Genomic DNA, 18,490 nt, shown 5'->3' with positions numbered 1-18,490 from the left:
CCAAGGAAAGAACAGTGGCCATGAATAGGGGCCATACACTTAGGTGAGGGCTCTGAGAAAGCAGGATGCATGAGATGGTCAGAGACTAGCATCAGAGGCCCTTGCATTTTGGGTAAGGTTTTCAAACATTAGCAGGTCATGAAATCAGCAGAATAGGTCTCCACTAGCATTAAAATATTAATATACTTTGCATATAATTTAAGTAAAGACCTTTCAGATCTTTCCCTGAAACTTTTTTTATAAATAAATGTTACACAATGATATGTAAACTGCGTTACAAGGTAAAACATTTTTGGGTTGTAGTCCAACTAGTTTGAATGTCAACTGATTTATAAAATGAGTACCACAGACTATAAGCTACATGCAAACTGGAACAAGTGTCCTTTTCCTCATCACCTAAAATCCTGGCACATACTAGACACTTAGTAAAGACATAATGCATGAAGAGAATAAATCAACGGGCCAGAAAAATAAGAGGAAACCCAGGACAAGGGTGACTCAGAAGCTAAAGAAGGATGAGAGAGAATAAATAATCCAGTATCAGATATCAGTCATTTGGTGATATTCAGAGCATGGATGACCTTGTCTGCAATTTCTGTGCATTGGCAGAAGCAGAAGCCAGACCGCAGAAGTAAATGGGAGAGGAGGAAGTAGAGATGAGATGAATGACAGCAGAGAGACATTTGTTTTGTATTGAAGATGCGAAAGTTCAACATGTGTCTGGAAGAGATATAGAAAAAGTACACTCTAGAACTGTGCTGTCCAATGGAATCATCTATGGCTATTTGAATTAGAATTAATTTTTTTAAGTTTATTTATTTTGAGAGAGACAGAGACAGCATGAGCAGGAGGGGCAGAGAGAGGCAGAGAATCCCAAGCAGCCTGTGCACTGTCAGCACAGAGCACAATGTGGGGCTCGAACTCATGAACCATGAGATCATGACCTAAGCTGAAACCAAATCGGATGCTTAACCAACTGAGCCACCCAGATGCCCCTATTTAAATTAGAATTAAATTTTAAAATGCTGTTCCTTAATAATACTTGCTGTACTTTAAGTGCTCTATGGCCACATGTGGCTAGAGGCTGCCATATTATTCAGGGTGACAGAGAACATTTCTATCATTGCAGAAAAGTCTACATGAGGGTGCTGTTTTAGAAAAAGGTTTTAATTCATCATGTCTGTGCTGGCCTCAATAAAACAAGCCGGTGTACACTGCTCTCCAACCTACTCCTACTTGAAACGTTATCCAAACATTTGGATAATGCTGTAGATACTACAATCAATACATGATATTACATTTGGTCTCAGCGAGAGTTAACCCCAGGAAAGGCCAGTGGAGACATCAGGGAGGCTACTGACTTTCAGGATGTGATCTAGGGGTAGTCTGGGCATTACATATATTCATGTTGTTATCCCACCAAATACAAGAAAAATACATGGCAACTAGAAGCAGCTCACGATTGCTAATGACAATGCACAGGGAAAAGGAGCTGTAGGACAAGGTATAAGGTTGACAGACACTGGAGCAGTACTGGATAGAAAAGGCTGGGAGAACTCAGGCTAGATTAGATAGAAGATGGTTGGGTAAAATGGGAGTCATTATAGTGAAACTCCAGTTTAAGAAAAATTAAAGTTACTAGCAGAGAACAAATAAATACATTGTTTCTGATTTCTATGTGTAATTTTCATGACTACCTTACTAACAAAAGCAATGTGATAGAAGACAGGTGTTATTATCCATAAGACCTGTCCACTTAGACACTGTTAACGGAGATCTCCAGGCTGACTCACTGAAGAAGCTACTTGTAGAAATAAAAAAATAAAATTTCCAATTTTGTGGGGGAAAAAATACCACTTTTAAAGGAATATACTTGGCTCTACAGAGAGAGAACCAAAGGGAAGAAAGGACATTCAGTTCATTTGCCTTCTCCACCTAGGATAAGTAAGGTCTTTTGCAAAAACAAAACGTGAATCCTCAAGTCTTTCTCGTAGCCTTGCCTGGAGATACCTGGGAGTGACCATCAGGTCGTTCAGGTCAAGTCCTTTCATTGATATAACAAACTCCTCACGGGCTTTTAAGCACGGAATTCAGGTTGCCTAGGTTTCTAATTAGTGCTCAAGAGGGAAACCATGGTCTGCGGGACAGGGCCCGGCTCCGGGAAGGGCTGGAGAGGCAGAGCGCCGGGGTCACGGTGATAGCGCCGGCCGGAAGCCTCGAGGAGACCGGTTACTTATCAGGGCTGTCCGTTTAAACGTCGTTACTAAGGACCTCGCTGACTTCACCAAAGTGATTACCAATAGTTACTTCTGCAAAACGACCGTATGTGCCAAATAAAGAGTGCGCTTGACCTGGATCCGAGCCGTCCCGCTGCCACGGCAGAAGCCAACAAGTTCACTTCTGGCGCCGCTTCTGACTTCCTGGGCGAGGCCGGAAGTAGCTTTCCGGCAGCCAGAGCCGCAGAGCGCAAAACAAGATGGCAGCACTCTGACTAAAGCGATTGTCCAATCTTCGTTTTATTTCTACCACCTCCATACCCACAAGGGACTCCGAACTTCCATAACCAGATCTAATTTTTCTCACCACAACACGTTCATATTTCAGTATCATTAATCTGGGGTGGAAGATGGGTTGGAGGCAGCTCCAGGCAGCGACCATGAGTACCATGGGGCATCATTTTGTACGGAAACCGGAAACCAAACGCCGGGCGGGGACGAGGTACGGAAATCCAGACGTGGCCCGGCTGGCCAGTAGAGTGTGGGGGGAGGGGCGAAAGGGCTGGAGGGCGTTGTTAGCGCATGATGTATTTCCGCTTCCTCTCGGCCCAGTAGCTTTTGGTTGTACTAGCTAGCTTGTTGCGGGGAGGGAGGGGGAAGATTGTTTGCAGTGAAGGAGCTCAGTGTACGGGAAGGTAAACTGAGGTAAGGTTCTGTGTCTGGGGCCCGGGGCTTTGCGTCCGGTTGTGTAGGAGGTCTGGGGGCAGGGTCTTCGGGACTGAGGAAGATTGTGGGGTTGGAGCCTGGAGGCTCGTATTGTCCGCCTGTTTGGAGAGAGGAGGGGGGGCGGGGCTGGGGGGTTACTAGGTGAATTGCAAAGCCCGGCGGGTGTGGAGTGAGGGAGGGCGGAAGAAAAGGGAGGATGGAGGAGATGGGGAGATATCCGAAGGAAGTCTGGAAAGCGCAGATCGGGAGGGGCTGGGCGAGCGGAGCTGGGACGCGGGAGGTGTAGGATCTCAAGTCCTTGAGGGCTGAGGAAAGTACTCGCGGTGGGAGCTGGTCAGAATAGCGGGGTGTGAAAGGAAGAGAGTGAAGTTCTTGGGAGGCTGAGGGGTTGGAAGGGGCTGGTGGCCTGTGTTCTGATGCTGCCCCTGTACTTGGCCTTTGTTTCCCTTGCAGCTCCCCAGAGACTGTCATCCCGCAGCCTCGGTTCGGGCCCAGCCTTCTCTCTCCAGTTGCCACCACAGCCTGGAGGCGCCTGCCTCCGCCCTCCCGAATGGTGCTACTCCTCAAAGGCCTCGGCCCAGGATCCAAACCCCCTTTGCCCCCTGCCTCGGAGCGGTTGCTCCGGGTTTCTCCTGGTGGACTCCTCGCGACGGGGACGGAAGAACTTTTGCACCGACAAGGCTGTAGCTTTAGGAACCCCGCTGACAACGTGAATCTTGGCCTCTAACCCAGTGTGAGGTCATTCCCGTGTCCCTTTTTACACCCTTTGAGAAGAGAAACTCTTCTTGTTACCTGGAGCCCGGGAAGCCCCAAGCTGGGGCCCTGGTCCCACCATGTCAGTCCTCTCTTGTGCATAGGGCTGTGCCCTCTCCCCATTAGCATGGCTGAATTCAGGCAGGTTCCAGGGGGGCGGGAGACCCCGCAGGGGGAACTTCGGTCTGAGGTTGTAGAGGATGAAGTCCCTCGGAGCCCGGTCGCAGAGGAGCCGGGAAGAGGTGGAAACAACAGCAGTGAGACCAAATTGTCTCCAAGAGAGGAGGAAGAACTGGATCCTCGAATACAGGTGAGAAAACTAAAGGGAAAGGAGAGACAGGGAGCCCAGATTCCAGTTTTCCTGAAGAGCTGTCTGATAAATGAGGGATTAGATTTATTCTCTCCCCAGTGCGCTGGGGCAGGAAAGGAAAACAAGTTTGTCAGCAAATCATTGCGGGATAGTGTGACAAGTTCTAAAAGAGCTGTGTGTGGAGTGCAGAGAAAGGCCTGGGCCTGAGTGCCTGGGGTGTGCTGCTGAAGGCTTAACTGACAAAGGGAAGCAACAAATTGGCCTCAGATGCAGGGCCTCATTTCGGTCAGTGAAGAGTAAAACTATTCTTTCTAAATAAGTAAAGTGGCTGTTGGCCCAGAGATGCGGTATGAGTGGGAGGCACTTTTGAATCTTCTCTTTTGTCATCTCATTAGTGCCTCCCAGGGATGTTCACATCTGTAAAGGGTGAGACATTTCATGTTTTACAACGCCTCAACAGATGGAGGCCTGTAAGGAAATCTGATGTGTTTATGGAGTTGTATCAGCCATGGTCCGTCCTTAATATGGATTCCGAGTTCTGAGGATGCTGGTTATACCAAATGAATGGAAAAGCTGACTTATTGCCTTGGAGTGTTTACAGGCTAGTAGTTGGTAGGATGGGCAGATCTTTGTGAAGGAGCAGTGGGTGAGGACAGAGACCATGGGGAGGAGATGCATGGTCGGCTGAGGTGGGATTGTAGTGTTTACGTGCATTGGCTGGGAAGGGTTCCCTGGGAAAGCAGCTTGGGTAGGTGAGGGCAGGAAGTGCTTGTGTGTTTGGGGCTCAGTCTGCCATAAGGTCTCATAGCATCTCCAAGATTCTGATGTGGAGGTGACTCACACCTCTGTAGGTGAGCAAGAACATCTTAGGGCTTGCATTCCTGGGCTTCTCTGTCAACACACCTTTATTAGATTGCTTCAGTGAGTCAAGAAGAAATCAAATCTGGTCCTCACATCCTTCCTGCCCTCTTGGTGGGGGTTCCCTGGATGTTGGGCAGAGGAACTCCATGCTTATGTGGGAGATGCAGGGAGCCATTCATCTACTGGCATGAGTCAGTAATTTATTTCCACCCTATCTCATGGGTGTTGCATTGAAAACAGCTCAATTTCTTCTGCTAATTTTACAGATTTGTCATCTACTGAGGAAGTAAGTTATAGTGAAAAACACATTGGCCTGAGATTGAAACAACCTCCAGCCTCATGATTTGTGATTTTCATGCAAGTTATGTAATGTCTAAGCCTCACTAACTTCATCTATAAAGTGAGGGGTTGGTGCAGTTTATTTGCACAACTGCTCACTCTGCTCTGACATAGTCCTATGATTTTTTCTGTTACAACTCTTTTGCTTATCTCTTGGTGAAAGTTTGGAGGTAGTATTTTGGGAAACAGACCCCTGTCTGTTCTGTTGGGAGGAGGACTGTATGGTGTGCTTCATACACCTTCTCCCAACATTCCTTGCTCTGCTCCAGGGGAGGATCTACTGTGGTTTCTTTGCTCAGTCTCTCCTGCTCCTGTGTATTTTTCCAGCACCCACACAGGCAAAGGCGGTAGTACGAAGTGTCACTCTCATGTTTTGCTGTTCACTAAAGTAGCTATTAGCCACACGTGGTTACTTAAGTAAAATCAGTTAAAATTAAATAAAAATGCAGTTCCCCAGCTGTTGTTGGTATTGTAGAAGTAGAACATAGTTCTATTAGAAGAGCTCTGTGAGGGTTGAAGAATATCGAGCAGGCCTAGATTTGCCTTAATTCCAGGGAGCTTGCAGTGTTGTTAATTGGAGCAAGAGGGACAGGCAGATCATAATCTCTCTTGCTAAACTGGGAGGCACATTGTGGAATGGTGTGGGTAATGTGGGGAGGAAAGGTCTTGTTGTAGAGGCTTCCCCCTTTTATGGCACACTGATGGCTGGGCCAGTACTCTGCCCTTAGCAGGGATTCTGCATCTTCTTGCCATGTGGAAGAGGCAGCCTGATGTGAGGGGTACCCTTCAGGGAGGAAGCTGGCAGCATTCAGCCTTTCTGGGTTTGGTCTCCTCTAGATAAGAAAGAGATTGCTGTGTGTCTTTTGAGGTCCCTCTTATTGGGACCTCTCTCTTATAACACAAGACCATGTTATCCTGGTAACTCTGTTTCAGTGCTTTAAATGGATTCTCAGTGCATTCTGTGATTCTCTGCCAACAGATGCATCTTAATCCACCAGCGAATTTTAAAAATACCTGTTCTTGGGGCACCTGGGTGGCTCAGTCTGTTGAGCGTCCAACTCTTGATTTTGGCTTAGGTCATGATTCTAGGGTTGTGAGATTGAATCCTGCATCAGGCTCTGTCCTGTGAGCCTACTTAAGATATTCTCTCTTTCTCTCTCTCTCTCTCTTTCTGCCCCCTCCCTCATTCGTGCACGTGTGCATGTGTTGTCTCTCTCTGTCTCTAAAAATAAAAATAAAATAGAAAACAAAAAATAAAGTAAAATAAAATAAAAATACCTGTTCCTGAGCCATGCCCAGACATGTGGATTCTGGTCTCATTGGGGGTGAGAAATGGTTCTAACATGTAGTCTACATGTGCCCACTCAGCCAGGGATATCCCAAAGGTTAGGGACTCTGTTCAGGTATTTTCTGGGATTCCCAGAAATGGTTGCCCTTAGGAGAAGGCTCTTACTGATACGGGAAATGGGGTTTCTTGGCAGGCAGTTCATGTCCCCATTGTCTGGTGGGATACCTCTGGAATTTGGAGGCAAGCCAGCTGGAGATCACCTCTAGGCTGACCTGGAGTGTGCTATCACCCAGGGAAGGCCACTGTCTTAGTCTCCATGTCTTGAGGTCAGCATAGTTCTCTGAGGCTTTCTGGCTCGTCCTCAGCTTTCTGAGAGAGGGTCCCAGTGGAGGGAAGGAGTGAAGGAGGATGGTGCTAGGGTGGGCCTAGGTCTCCTCCCCTGTGACTTCTCAGTTCCCTTTGTGATGATGGGTACATTCATCTTCAGGTGAGTGGATACAGTCACTCACCTCCTCCTTTGATTCTTCAGAGTGACTTTGCAACCTCTTCATCCTCATCTGAAGTATCCGTTTAGCTCTCACAGGATAATCATATTTCCCTTACTTAGTCCTTGAACCATGCATCACCCTGGCCCTGTATCACCATGAGCTTGTGTGTTTTAGTAGCCTGTAAAAGGTGAGCAGGCACATCTGTAGATGGAGCACCCATGCCTTTGAATCAGTGGCCTGGCATCCTGGGAATGTGCCTGCCATGTCTGGGGAAGGTCACCCTCCCTGCTGGCTGTGGGATCACTGATGGATGATGCCTGCTGACTCAGACTTCATCCTATTCAAATTTCCATTTCAGCCAGGTGCCAGGAGTCCCTGGTGGAGCAGGCCAAATGTACTATGTTGCCAACTTCCCAAAACAGAGCCCTGAGTGCTCATTGGCTTCCCGCTTAGCCTTGCCCTGGGTCTGCCTCAGCCTGCTTGTCCCCCACCTCCCCCGACCCCCTTGCTCACCTACCATCTATCCTATTCTGGTCCCCAGTCTCCTTGTCCTGTTAGAGCTTTGTGACTGAGGGGCAGACCTCATCATCGAAAGACTTTTTTAATTGCTGGAAATGTTGTGTGGATGCAAGTTCCCTTCTAGAAAGATGTGCCTACTCCTGCTGTTTGCCAACAGTCAGAGCCCTTTACGTACTTTTTCTGGTGGGGATAACTTATGTAGAGAGGCATTCATTTCTGTGATGATCTTGTTGATCTTGATGATCTGGGAGCACTTTGGGCCATGGAACTGAGTGGGATCCAGTCTTGGACCTTGGTTTGCCCATGGGAATGTTGCAGGCTGGCCTTTACCCACCTCCTTCTGTTTTCCAGAATCAGTTTATTGCCTCCTGAGGCATGTCCTTTTCCCACCAGGAATGTGTTTTTTTTAGTTTGATGGTACTCCTGTCTTCTCTGAGGCATCCATCTGAAGATGTCCTTAACCCTAGGATGGTGGTCACAATATCAGGAAAACCAGATCCAAGGTTAGGTCCCTGATCCATTTTCAATTCTGCCTCTAATTCCCTACTCCATTGTTTCTTATCTAGCAAATTTGAACGAGTTGAGAAAGAGAATATTCTGGCAAGAGCTGCGAAAGCACTGTCACTTCATCTCCCAGATAGTCTGAAACCCATTGTGGGCCTAAAAAAGCTAGAGGAAGACTAGGCCCACGGTGGGAGAGGTTGTCTCTCACCCTAACAGGAATTGCCTTTTGTGAGAGCCCTTGGGGTGATTCTGTCCACTGAAGGCTATGTCCTTGTTAGGAAGGCACTCTGAAACCCTGATCTCTGTGTGTCAGGTAGTGCTGGCTCTGGCCCCAGGCCTCTTGTGGGCTCCTGTGAGCCATGTCAGCTGCTTATGGTTCCACAGTGTTTTGTTGTAACCTTATGGACACTGGGTTGTGTGAGTAATCAGGTTGCTCATGTGCACCAATGTCCAGGCCCACAATGTCCAATGTGGGAGTCACATGCTGCTGGCCAAATTGAGATGTACCCTAAGGGTCAGATGCACGAGGATTTCAAGGGCATAGATTAAAAAGAATGTAAAAGTGTTTTATAATTTATGTTGAAAACATATTAAAATTATAATATTTTGTCTACATTGAGTTAAATGGAATGTATTATAATTTAATCTGTTTGCTTTTGCATTTTTTAAAGTTTATTCACCTTAGAGAGAGAGGGAGGGGCAGAGAGAGGGCAGAGACAGAAACTCCTAAGCTGGCTCTACACTGTTGGCACAGAGCTGGATGCAGGGCTTGAGTTCATGAATCGTGAGATCATGACCTGAGCTGAAATGAAGAGTTGGACACTTAACCAACTGAGCCACCCAGGCGCCCCTCTTTTGCATTTTTTTAAAAACATAGTTGCCAGAATACTAAAAATTCAATGTCAGGCCCATGTCAGTTCTCTGTAAAGTTTAGAGCCAAATTTATGGCCTCCTTTGAGGAAGTGTCTGCATTGTTGTAGGTATGTGTATTTTCATGAGGTGTGTGAGAGCTAGTGATGGCAGCATTGCTCTCTGCCAAGTGCAGGTTATGTCTGGGTCATGGGCAGCAGGCAGACACAGCCTGGGTTCCACTATCCTGTCCAGGGTCTGCAGGGCTCCTGGGAGAGGATTCCATAGCTGAGTGTCAGGCATTTCACTGGGCATTGATCCTTCTCAGGAGTGTCCTTGGCATGTTGGGCTCCAGGAACTTGACTGAGAAAGGACAGGGAGCATACTTGAGACCAGCACCTCTCCCTACTCTCTGCCATGTCAGTGAAAGGCCCAGGTGGTTCTGTTGCTTCTTTCTCTAGCCTTGGGGCCAGTGAGATCCTTTAAAAAAAAAAAATTTTTTTTTTTAATATTTATTTACTTTTGACAGAGAGAGACAGAGAGAGAGAGAGAGCATGAGCAGGGGAGGGGCAGAGTGAGAGGGAGACACAGAATCTGAAGCAGGTTCCAGGCTTCAAGCTGTCAGCACAGAGTTCGACGTGGGGCTTGAACTCACAGACTGCAAGATAATGACCTGAGCCGAAGTCAGACGCTCAACCGACTGAGCCACCCAGGTGCACCAAGGGCCAGTGAGATCCTTATGCTACCATGTCTGGTGACTTGTCCCCAGTGTTCTCCTTCCCTGCCACAGAATCTGTTGTGTGAGGACCTGGGGTCTCTGTCAGTCAACTGCTCAAGCAGGCCTAGAGGTCTCTTGAACCATGGAATCTTCCCTAATCTTGACCTCCACCAGACCCTCATGATTCTGCTTCCTGCATTTCTTTGGGATCGCCCTGTCCTCTCCCACCTGGAATACTGCAGACAGCCTCCACTTTTTTCTCCCTGGCCACTGTAAACTTTCCACATACTGCTCAGACCCACCTTCCTAAACCACAGACTGGGTGGTGCCAGGCTCTAAGGGGCTCCCCCTGCCATTGGGAAGAGTTCTGGTATCCTTTCTCCTGTATGTACCCCAGCCTTGCCGGCTTCTCACCTGACAAGCTGCCTGCTCTGGGCACCTGCTTGTCACTGGTGCTTTTCTGTGTATCTGTCAAGGCCCAGCCTAGGAGCAAGTCCTCAGGGTGTCCTGCCTGGCCCTTCCTGCCCTGGTAGGTGATCCTGCTGCTCCCACCAGGCCTGCTTCTTACAGTTCCTTGTACCACTTTTTTCTTACTGAGTCCGGAGCTTCTGCCTCTTTGTTTTCTGAATTCTTGGGTGTCATGGTGCTGAGCTGTGATAAGTGTGTAGTAAATGTGTAGTGAGTGACTGGCCTAGTGTTCCTCTCTCAGGAACACAGACTGTTAGCTCCAAGGCAACTTCTGTTGGCTGGAATTTCGGAGAGAAGGTGGCCACATGTTCTAATGAAGAGAGGGCAGGCTTGCTGCCACTTTGCTGTGTGCATGTGTGTGTTCTATTCTCTGAATGGTGATTTCCTCATCTTTAAAATGGGGGTTTTACTGTCTGATGGCGGAGGTGAAGTTGTGAGGATTACAGGAGACTGTATATTAGGTCTCCTGCACGGAGGCATTTGACAGTGCCCTTTTCCTCCATTTCTTCCCTTCCTTAATCAGGCAGACTTTCCCTCCCACCCCACATGGTTCATGTAAGAGGCTACTTTTTCCCACTGCTCTAACTCTTTGCCCCTCTTTGGCAGGAGGAGCTAGAGCATCTCAACCAGGCCAGTGAGGAGATCAACCAGGTGGAGCTGCAGCTGGATGTGAGTGTTGATCCTTTTCTCCACACCCTTGGGCTAGTCTCTGGAGGTGTCTTCTTTTCTCCCTGTTCAATACAGTGGCAGGGGAAGGGGCATGTATGAAAAACGAGAGGGGCTGGGACCCACACATGTGCCTTCCTTCTGCCCATGTCCCTGTCCCTTTGCCAGGAGGCCAGGACCACCTACCGAAGGATCTTGCAGGAGTCAGCAAGGAAGCTCAACACACAGGGCTCCCACTTGGGGAGCTGCATCGAGAAGGCCCGGCCCTACTATGAGGCTCGGCGGCTTGCTAAGGAGGTATGGCTAGCTGATGCACGTTCCAGGAGGGGCGCATAACAGAGCCTGGCCCTGGACTCTTCTAGTCACACAGAACACTTTCTGGTTTCTGTTATTTCTCTTCCCTTTGGTTCATGTCTCTTTTCTTTGCTCACCTCTCCATTTCTTTACCCTTTTCCTTCCCCCCCTTTTTTACACAAGTAATGGGTTCAGTATTGGAAGACTCTAATGTAACAGTAACTATAAAAGGAGAAGAAAACCAAAATCACTCCAAATCCTGTCATGTGCCTGTTTCACATTTTTTGCATCTAGAATTTATTTTAGTCAAGTATGGTAAGACACAGAGACAGCTGCCATGAAAAGAGAGTTTATTACTTAAAATTTCCAAGAAGAAAGAGCATGCCGCACCACCTAGGGCCACCTGGGGAAGCACTTGGGTTGATCAGGAGGCGGAAGACATGAGAGGAAAACTTGGCTCAGAGCCTTTATTGCGGTTATAATAGGAAGGAATGGGTAAGGCAGGGTAAGCAACTTTTAATAATTTTTTTTTTTCCTTAACGTTTATTTATTTATTTATTTTTGGGACAGAGAGAGACCTAGCATGAACGGGGGAGGGGCAGAGAGAGAGGGAGACACAGAATCGGAAACAGGCTCCAGGCTCTGAGCCATCAGCCCAGAGCCCGACGCGGGGCTCGAACTCACGGACCGCGAGATCGTGACCTGGCTGAAGTCGGACGCTTAACCGACTGCGCCACCCAGGCGCCCCTGGCAACTTTGATCGAATTTAGAGTTAGATAGCTTGAATAACTGTGGGCCCTGAGCTATAGGGGTGGTTTCTATATTTTGGTACCTGGCCCTGGGTTAATGTAGGGCAGAGGAAATAATTGGCTTTGTGTGTGAGAGTTAGATAAAGGAGGTGGTGGGCTTTGGATTGGTTGGTTTGCATTTGAAAAGTATGCTCACAGAGGAGTTTAGTATCTCTAGGAATTAGCCCTAGGAAAACCCCAGGATGTGAAAGCATCATAAAATAGAGAAAATAAAAAATGTAATTAATACAATACAGATAACCCCTTGATTTTTGGGTGTGTGTATATCCTGCCAAAATGAGATTTATGATACGTGCTATTTTTCTTCCTTTATTTTACTTATTTACATATTTCCATGTCAATAAATATACATCCATGCTATCATTTTTAAAAGCTGCTTAACATTTCCTCATATTATTATTGTTATTAATGTTCTATTATACACTTAATCACTTCCCTATAATTGAAAACTTAGGTTTGTTTCCAGTTTCATGTTTGGTAAGCATGGATGTAATGAGTATCTCAGAACACTTGTCTTATTTCCTTCAGCTTACAGGCTGGACTGGAGGTGATGGTCTCAGGGGTGTACTCTCTGTGAGACTTGGTCCAAATCATTCACCACCTTCAAACTAAAGTGGGGTGGATCTTTCTTTGTTCTCCCTAGAGCACAGGCCAGTGGCCTTTGAGAGTGCTGGGTTTCACACATTCACCCTGCAGTGGCAGTATCATTTTCCAGTCCTTTTTTTTTAAGTTTATTTTTTAAGTTTATTACTTGTGAGAGAGAACACAAGTGGGAGAGGGGCAGAGAGGGAGAGGAAGACACAGAATCCAAAGCAGGCTGACCTGTCAGTGCAGAGCCCAATGTGGGGCTCGAACCCATAAACCGTGAGATCATGACCCAAGCCCAAGTTGGACATTTAACCAACTGAGCCACCAGGCTCCCCATCCAGTCTTTATTTCTGCATTTATTTCTTTTGAGCCATATCCTTACAAGATAGTCTTTATGGAATGTTGCTTCTTTGGAATTTATCCGTAGTGCAGTTTGGGAAGTGAAGCTGATATTGCACTGGGCCTTCCTCCTCTTGTCCTCATCCAGGATGGGTCTCCATGGGCGGTGGGGGTCCCTTGGGGCTCCCCATCCTGATGGTCCCGTCTTCCAGGCCCAGCAAGAGACACAGAAGGCAGCGCTGCGGTATGAGCGGGCCGTGAGCATGCACAATGCTGCCCGGGAGATGGTGTTTGTGGCTGAGCAGGGTGTCATGGCTGACAAGAACCGGCTGGACCCCACATGGCAGGAGATGCTCAACCATGCCACCTGCAAGGTGAGCCAGGTCTCCTCCGGTTCTGGTACTTCTTTGGCTATTCTTTCATCCCATCTCCCTCTTTCTTCCTTTCTTCTACCCTCCAGCCCTCCCTCAGCTTTGATTATGTTTCAGGCAAAACCTTTTCCTTCCTCTCTGCCCTTTTTTGGCCTCCATTTACATTTCCTTCTGACTTAGGAATGTCTCTCTGGGCTCTTCTTGAACCTTTGCATCCAGGTATGGGACTGACCCCCAGTTGATCCACCCCCTGGATTCTCAAGATTCAACACTCACATTTTGTTACATTTAGCTGTGACCCCTCACTTCTATGTTCAGAATGTTCTCCTTTTCTTACTTTTGGGCTCTGCTAGTGTACCGTGATTTTTGAAGTGTAATTTATGTATCATTTCTAAGCTACTCCCAGGGGACTAGGGAGTGGGAAGATCCCTAGCATCAGCTCCAGTCCACTGGGGCTGTTACAACAAAATAACATAGACTAGGTGGCTTAAGCAAGTTTATTTCTCACATGTATGTATCATTTCTAAGCTACTCTCGCATGTATGTATCATTTCTAAGCTACTCCCAGAAGACTGGGGAGTGGGAGGATCCCTGGCATCAGCTCCAGTCCACTGGGGCTGTTAAATGAAAAATAACATAGACTGAGTGGCTTAAGCAAGTTTATTTCTCACAGCTCTGCAGGTTAGGAAGATCAGGTGCAGGCAGATTTGGTACCAGGTGAAGGCCTGCTTCCTGGTTCCTAGACAGCTGGCAGTCTTTTCACTGTGACCTTGCGAGGTGGAAGGAGTGAGTGAGAGCTCTCCAGGAACTCTTTTGTGAGGACACTAATCCCATTTATTTATTTTTTGAGTGCTCCCACCTGTATAACCTAATCACCTCCAGTACCATCACCTTAGGGGTGAGGATTGCAACATGAATTTTTTGGGGGGGAGGAGAGAGATAAACATTTAGTCTCTAGCAGCAGATGTCAGATCCTGAAGGATGGTCATGTCTTGAGAGGCAAGAACATGGGTCCTAGGTCAGTGATGTATGTCCTGGTGAATGTATGGCCAGGTGAATGAGGCAGAGGAGGAGCGGCTTCGTGGTGAGCGGGAACATCAGCGGGTGACTCGGCTGTGCCAGCAGGCTGAAGCTCGGGTCCAGGCCCTGCAGAAGACTCTCCGGCGGGCCATTGGCAAGAGCCGCCCCTACTTTGAGCTCAAGGCCCAGTTCAGCCAGATTCTGGAGGTAAGGCAGTGGGGGTGGGGGAGAGTGTGTGAATAGGCAGGAAGGGGGTAGGCATGGAGAGTGAGGGCAGTTAGAGGGGATGCCAGTGCCTCTCTGGTCCATCTGACAGACCAGTGTGGTGGCCCAGGTGGAGGTACATATGCTAAGAATGATACCTAGGAGTGGGAGTTGGGCTTGGGGAATGGGTCCTGGTAGAGAATGGAGTTAAAAGGAAGTAAATGAGAAAAAGTGGGAATCAGGGGAAACCAGGGAGAATGGGGATGAGGAACTGGCCAGATAGGGAAAGGGAACCATGGGGAGAGGAGGAGTGGGTGGGAATGAAGACTTGGGAGGAAGGTCTTGTAAGGCCAAGAGCAGGGTGATACTGCTGGGAAAGAGGAAGAAGAGAAGAATGAAGAGGGGCTAGGCTGGGTGGGGTGGAGCACTGCAGGTTTGTGTTGGATGGTGAGCTGGCCTAAGAGTCCGGGAAAGGAGGCACCAGTGGAAAGTGCTGAGTGGAGCTGAAGGGACTCCGCTCCAGGAGCCACAGACAGTTGGCCAGTGGGTCACCTCACTTTGTTCCTCCCTCTGCAGGAGCACAAGGCCAAGGTGACAGAGCTGGAGCAACAGGTGGCCCAGGCCAAGACTCGCTATTCAGTTGCCCTGCGCAACCTGGAGCAGATCAGCGAGCAGATCCATGCCCGGCGCCGGGGCCAGCCCCCTCATGCCCCTGGCCAGCGGCGCTCCTCCCCTGTGGGGGCAGAGGCCGGGCCTGATGGTGGCGAGGATGGAGACAGTGGTATCATAGAAGGGGCTGAAGGCGGGGTGCTGGAGGAGGGCAGTAGCCTGGGGCCTGGCCCTGCCCCTGACACAGACACACTGAGCCTGCTGAGCCTACGCACAGTGGCCTCAGACCTGCAGAAGTGTGACTCTGTGGAGCACCTGCGGGGCCTCTCAGACCACACCAGTCTGGATGGCCAGGAGCTGGGTTCCCGGAGTGGGGGGCGCTGGGGCAGTGATGGCGGGGGCCGTGGGGGCCGCCACCAGCGCAGCATCAGCCTGTAGTTCATGCTCAGGGTGGCTGGTTCCTACCACCATTGGCCCATGTAGGGCTCCAAGCTCCCTGTCCTCAGGTCCTTGCTTCCCTTGGAGAGGTCAGGTTGGCTCTTGTCTCTGGTGAATTTCTCTCCCTCCTCCCCCAGTTCTTTGCAGGTGGCAGCTCTCTTTGCCTTACCCCTTCAGAAGGCTTTTTCTATGGCTCTCACATTTGCCCTCCCCCTGCTAGCTCCTCTTGGTCTGATGTTCTTCACTGCCCCCTTTCTGCTTTCCTTCCATCTGTCTGGCTTTCCCCTCAGGGAACTTGGTCTAGAAGGTACAGGGTAGCCCACTGGAGAAGGTGGATGTGGGACCTGAGTTTTGACATCTTGGCCCCCTGGTTTGAGGCAATAGACAGGTGTCCCTCCCACCTCCCCATCTCCCAAGGGGGCCTAGGGATGCTACAGAGCCTCTGTCCTAGCCTGCCTGTATGTAATCTGTAAAATGCACTGTAGGACTGTGTGCCTCTGGAAAACACTACACTTCCCTGCAGTGCTCCCTTCTCATTACCTAAGCCACTTTGCTGTGTGTGCCACAAAGAAGGACTTGAAGGGTACCAGTGTCAGAGAAGTTGAAACCCAACCCCACTGTCCACATAGAGGACACCACCTCCAGACAGGCTCCCATGTGCATGTTGTTTCCCCAGCTGAGCTGGGCCATTAACATTGCCAAGGTGCTAGTGGGTCTCTAGCAGGGTCCATGTTGGGGGGTGGAGACATAATGAGGTCCTGATGGTTGAGGCCTTCGCGGTTCCTGCTGCAGAGTTGGGTTTACTTTTTCTGGGTGGAGGTCACTGAGCTTAATCTCAGCGCCCTCCTGCTGGGTGGAGTTAGGGAATTTGGTGCTCAATCCCTCTCCCTCTCTCTTCCCCAAATCAGACAATACCTACTCCAGAATCCCTTGGGGACTGTTCAGGTTTGGCTACTGAGCCTTCTCTGATGCAGGGAGGGGTTGCCCTAGGGTGAAGGGACCCACCCTCCTTTGGGAGGGGTTTGGTGGTGCTCCAGGCTGTAAGGGAGGAAAAGCAGGGAAGCCACACTGGATCTGGGTGCCTTGGGAGAACTGGTCCTTCCTCCTTTCCCACCCTAAGAGGTCTGAGAGCTGGACTCTGGGCAGGATAGCTTGTGCCTAGGCCTGTATGCTGCTGCCATCAACTGGGAGGAGTGGGCCATCATATGGAGGGTGTTTCCCTGTGCTAAGATGGTCACTATGAGAACCACTGGGTTTGAGGTGGCCATGGGTGGAGGGGAGAAAGGGAGGGAGGATGTGGGCAAGCGTGTGTGCATGTGTTGGGGTGTGTGTGTGTGTGAGAGAGTGAGTGTGAGAGAGAAAGAAAAGGGTCTGCCCCTGATTTTATTTAAATAAAATAGTTTATGTAACAGTAATGTTTACTCTTCCTGTCAGGGAGGGGAAGGGCATGAGGATGGGGAGGGGGGAAGAGCAGGGCAAAGGGGGGGTGCTTTTTGTATGGGGGAGTCAGGGCAGGGGAGATGCCCCCCCTTCCTCCCACCTGCCAAGCTAGGAAGGGTCTGTGGGGTGGACAGGACATTGTCAATCACTGGAGGTCCAGACCAGATGAGGGTGCCAATCCTGGATGTGTCTGGATGTGAGCATGAAGGAAGGGGAGGGACAAAAGTGGGGTTCTGAGAGACTTGAATTTCAGATAGACCATAATCTTTGCCTCCTGCAATGTTTATGACATTCTTAGTGTAACTTTTTTGCTGTTTATCTGAAATTAAAATTTAACACATGTAAAAGGTGATGTTCAAGTCAGGGTTTGACCTGTTGTGGGATAGAAAGGATTTGAATGTGTTTGGACCCCACAGCCTGTGAAATATCTAGTGGAGTCAGGTTGGGGAGGGATGAGGACTTCAGGAGCCACGGAGGTGTAGAGCGAAAGCTTTGGATTCAGCACCCTCACCTGCACCACCAGAAGTGTGCCAACATTTAAGGGCCAGGTGAGGAGGAGGTCAGCCAGGAGATGGAGAAGGCTCTGCTAGGGAGGAGAGCAGGTCAACTGGAAACCTGATGGGAAATGAGTGTCCTGAAGACACTTGAGGGGCAGGGTGGAGGGCAGAGCAGTGACCCTGGTGATCTCAGATGGCAGATGGGCCATCAGGAGCCACTGTGTTCTGAACATACCAGGTACTGTCCACGTATGAGACTGCCTTTCCTAACCTGGCTTTTTGACAGCAAATTAATTTTTTTCTCACAGTTCCAGAGGAAGTCAGGTCAAGCTATCGGTAGGATTAGTTCCTTCTGAGGGTTGTAAGAGAAGGATCTGTTCCAGGTCTCTCTCCTTGACTTGTAGACATCTGTCTTCTCCCAATGTCTTCACATCTTACCTGTGTACATGTCTGTGTTCAAATTCCTTTCGTAAAGGATACCAATCATATAGGATTCGGGTCTACTCAAATGACCTCGTTTTAACTTAATAACCATACAGTCACATTCTGGCTGGCTTACAACTGCAACATACACATTCTGAGAGAGAGATAAGTCAGTCACAAGCAAGTCATCACTGAAAATGATGTAAAAGGTATCTGGTCCTGTTCTTTCTGTTGTAACATCACTGGACTTACCTACCATTCTGCTTATTGGAATGCCCTTCAACCAACCTCTCTCTCCCTGGGAAGTAAAGTGTGATAAAGCAGATGAGTGCCAAGATAATTCCCTTTATTACTGGAAGAGCTGCTATGAGAATGCATGGCCCATGTCTTTGGGCAAGTGGGCTTTCTGAGAGGACACCCCAGGGTCGTACTTCCCTCCCAGTCCTTGACAGTGCAGGACCTGCAAGGCTTCTGGTGTGAAGGAGCCCCAGAAAAGAAGGGCTGACTGCCCACCCAGTTTACTCACAAAAACACCTACTAGATAAGGCAAGAGTGGAGAGCTAGTAGGAGGCTTAAAAGCTTATGGCACTTCCTCTGTATGGAAGAAAACAGCCCCAGCAAATAGGCCACCAACCCTATCTTAACAATAGTGCCTTGTACTTGCCTAGGGTGACTCATGTGCTAGGCATATGAATTTACCCATTTAATTTCCACAACAACATTATGAAGTAAGTAGCGCCATGATGACCTTTT

The 18,490-nt window shown here is 48.9% G+C and overlaps 1 protein-coding gene across 1 annotated transcript; it reads left to right on the top strand.

Annotated features, from left to right (window-relative positions):
- The first annotated feature begins 2,783 nt into the window (after nt 1-2,783).
- SH3BP5L (SH3 binding domain protein 5 like) lies at nt 2,784-16,735 on the top strand. The gene is made up of 7 exons (XM_015071774.3): nt 2,784-2,921; nt 3,396-4,005; nt 10,646-10,708; nt 10,874-11,002; nt 12,948-13,109; nt 14,160-14,333; nt 14,907-16,735. The coding sequence occupies exons 2-7, from the start codon at nt 3,823-3,825 to the stop codon at nt 15,375-15,377; spliced, it is 1,182 nt and encodes a 393-aa protein (XP_014927260.2). The 5' UTR covers nt 2,784-2,921; nt 3,396-3,822; the 3' UTR covers nt 15,378-16,735.
- Nucleotides 16,736-18,490: the final 1,755 nt, after the last annotated feature.

This window comes from Acinonyx jubatus, chromosome A1 (genome assembly GCF_027475565.1).
Source record: "Acinonyx jubatus isolate Ajub_Pintada_27869175 chromosome A1, VMU_Ajub_asm_v1.0, whole genome shotgun sequence".
Lineage (NCBI taxonomy): Eukaryota > Metazoa > Chordata > Mammalia > Carnivora > Felidae > Acinonyx > Acinonyx jubatus.
This window is presented reverse-complemented; position numbering and strand designations above follow the sequence as displayed.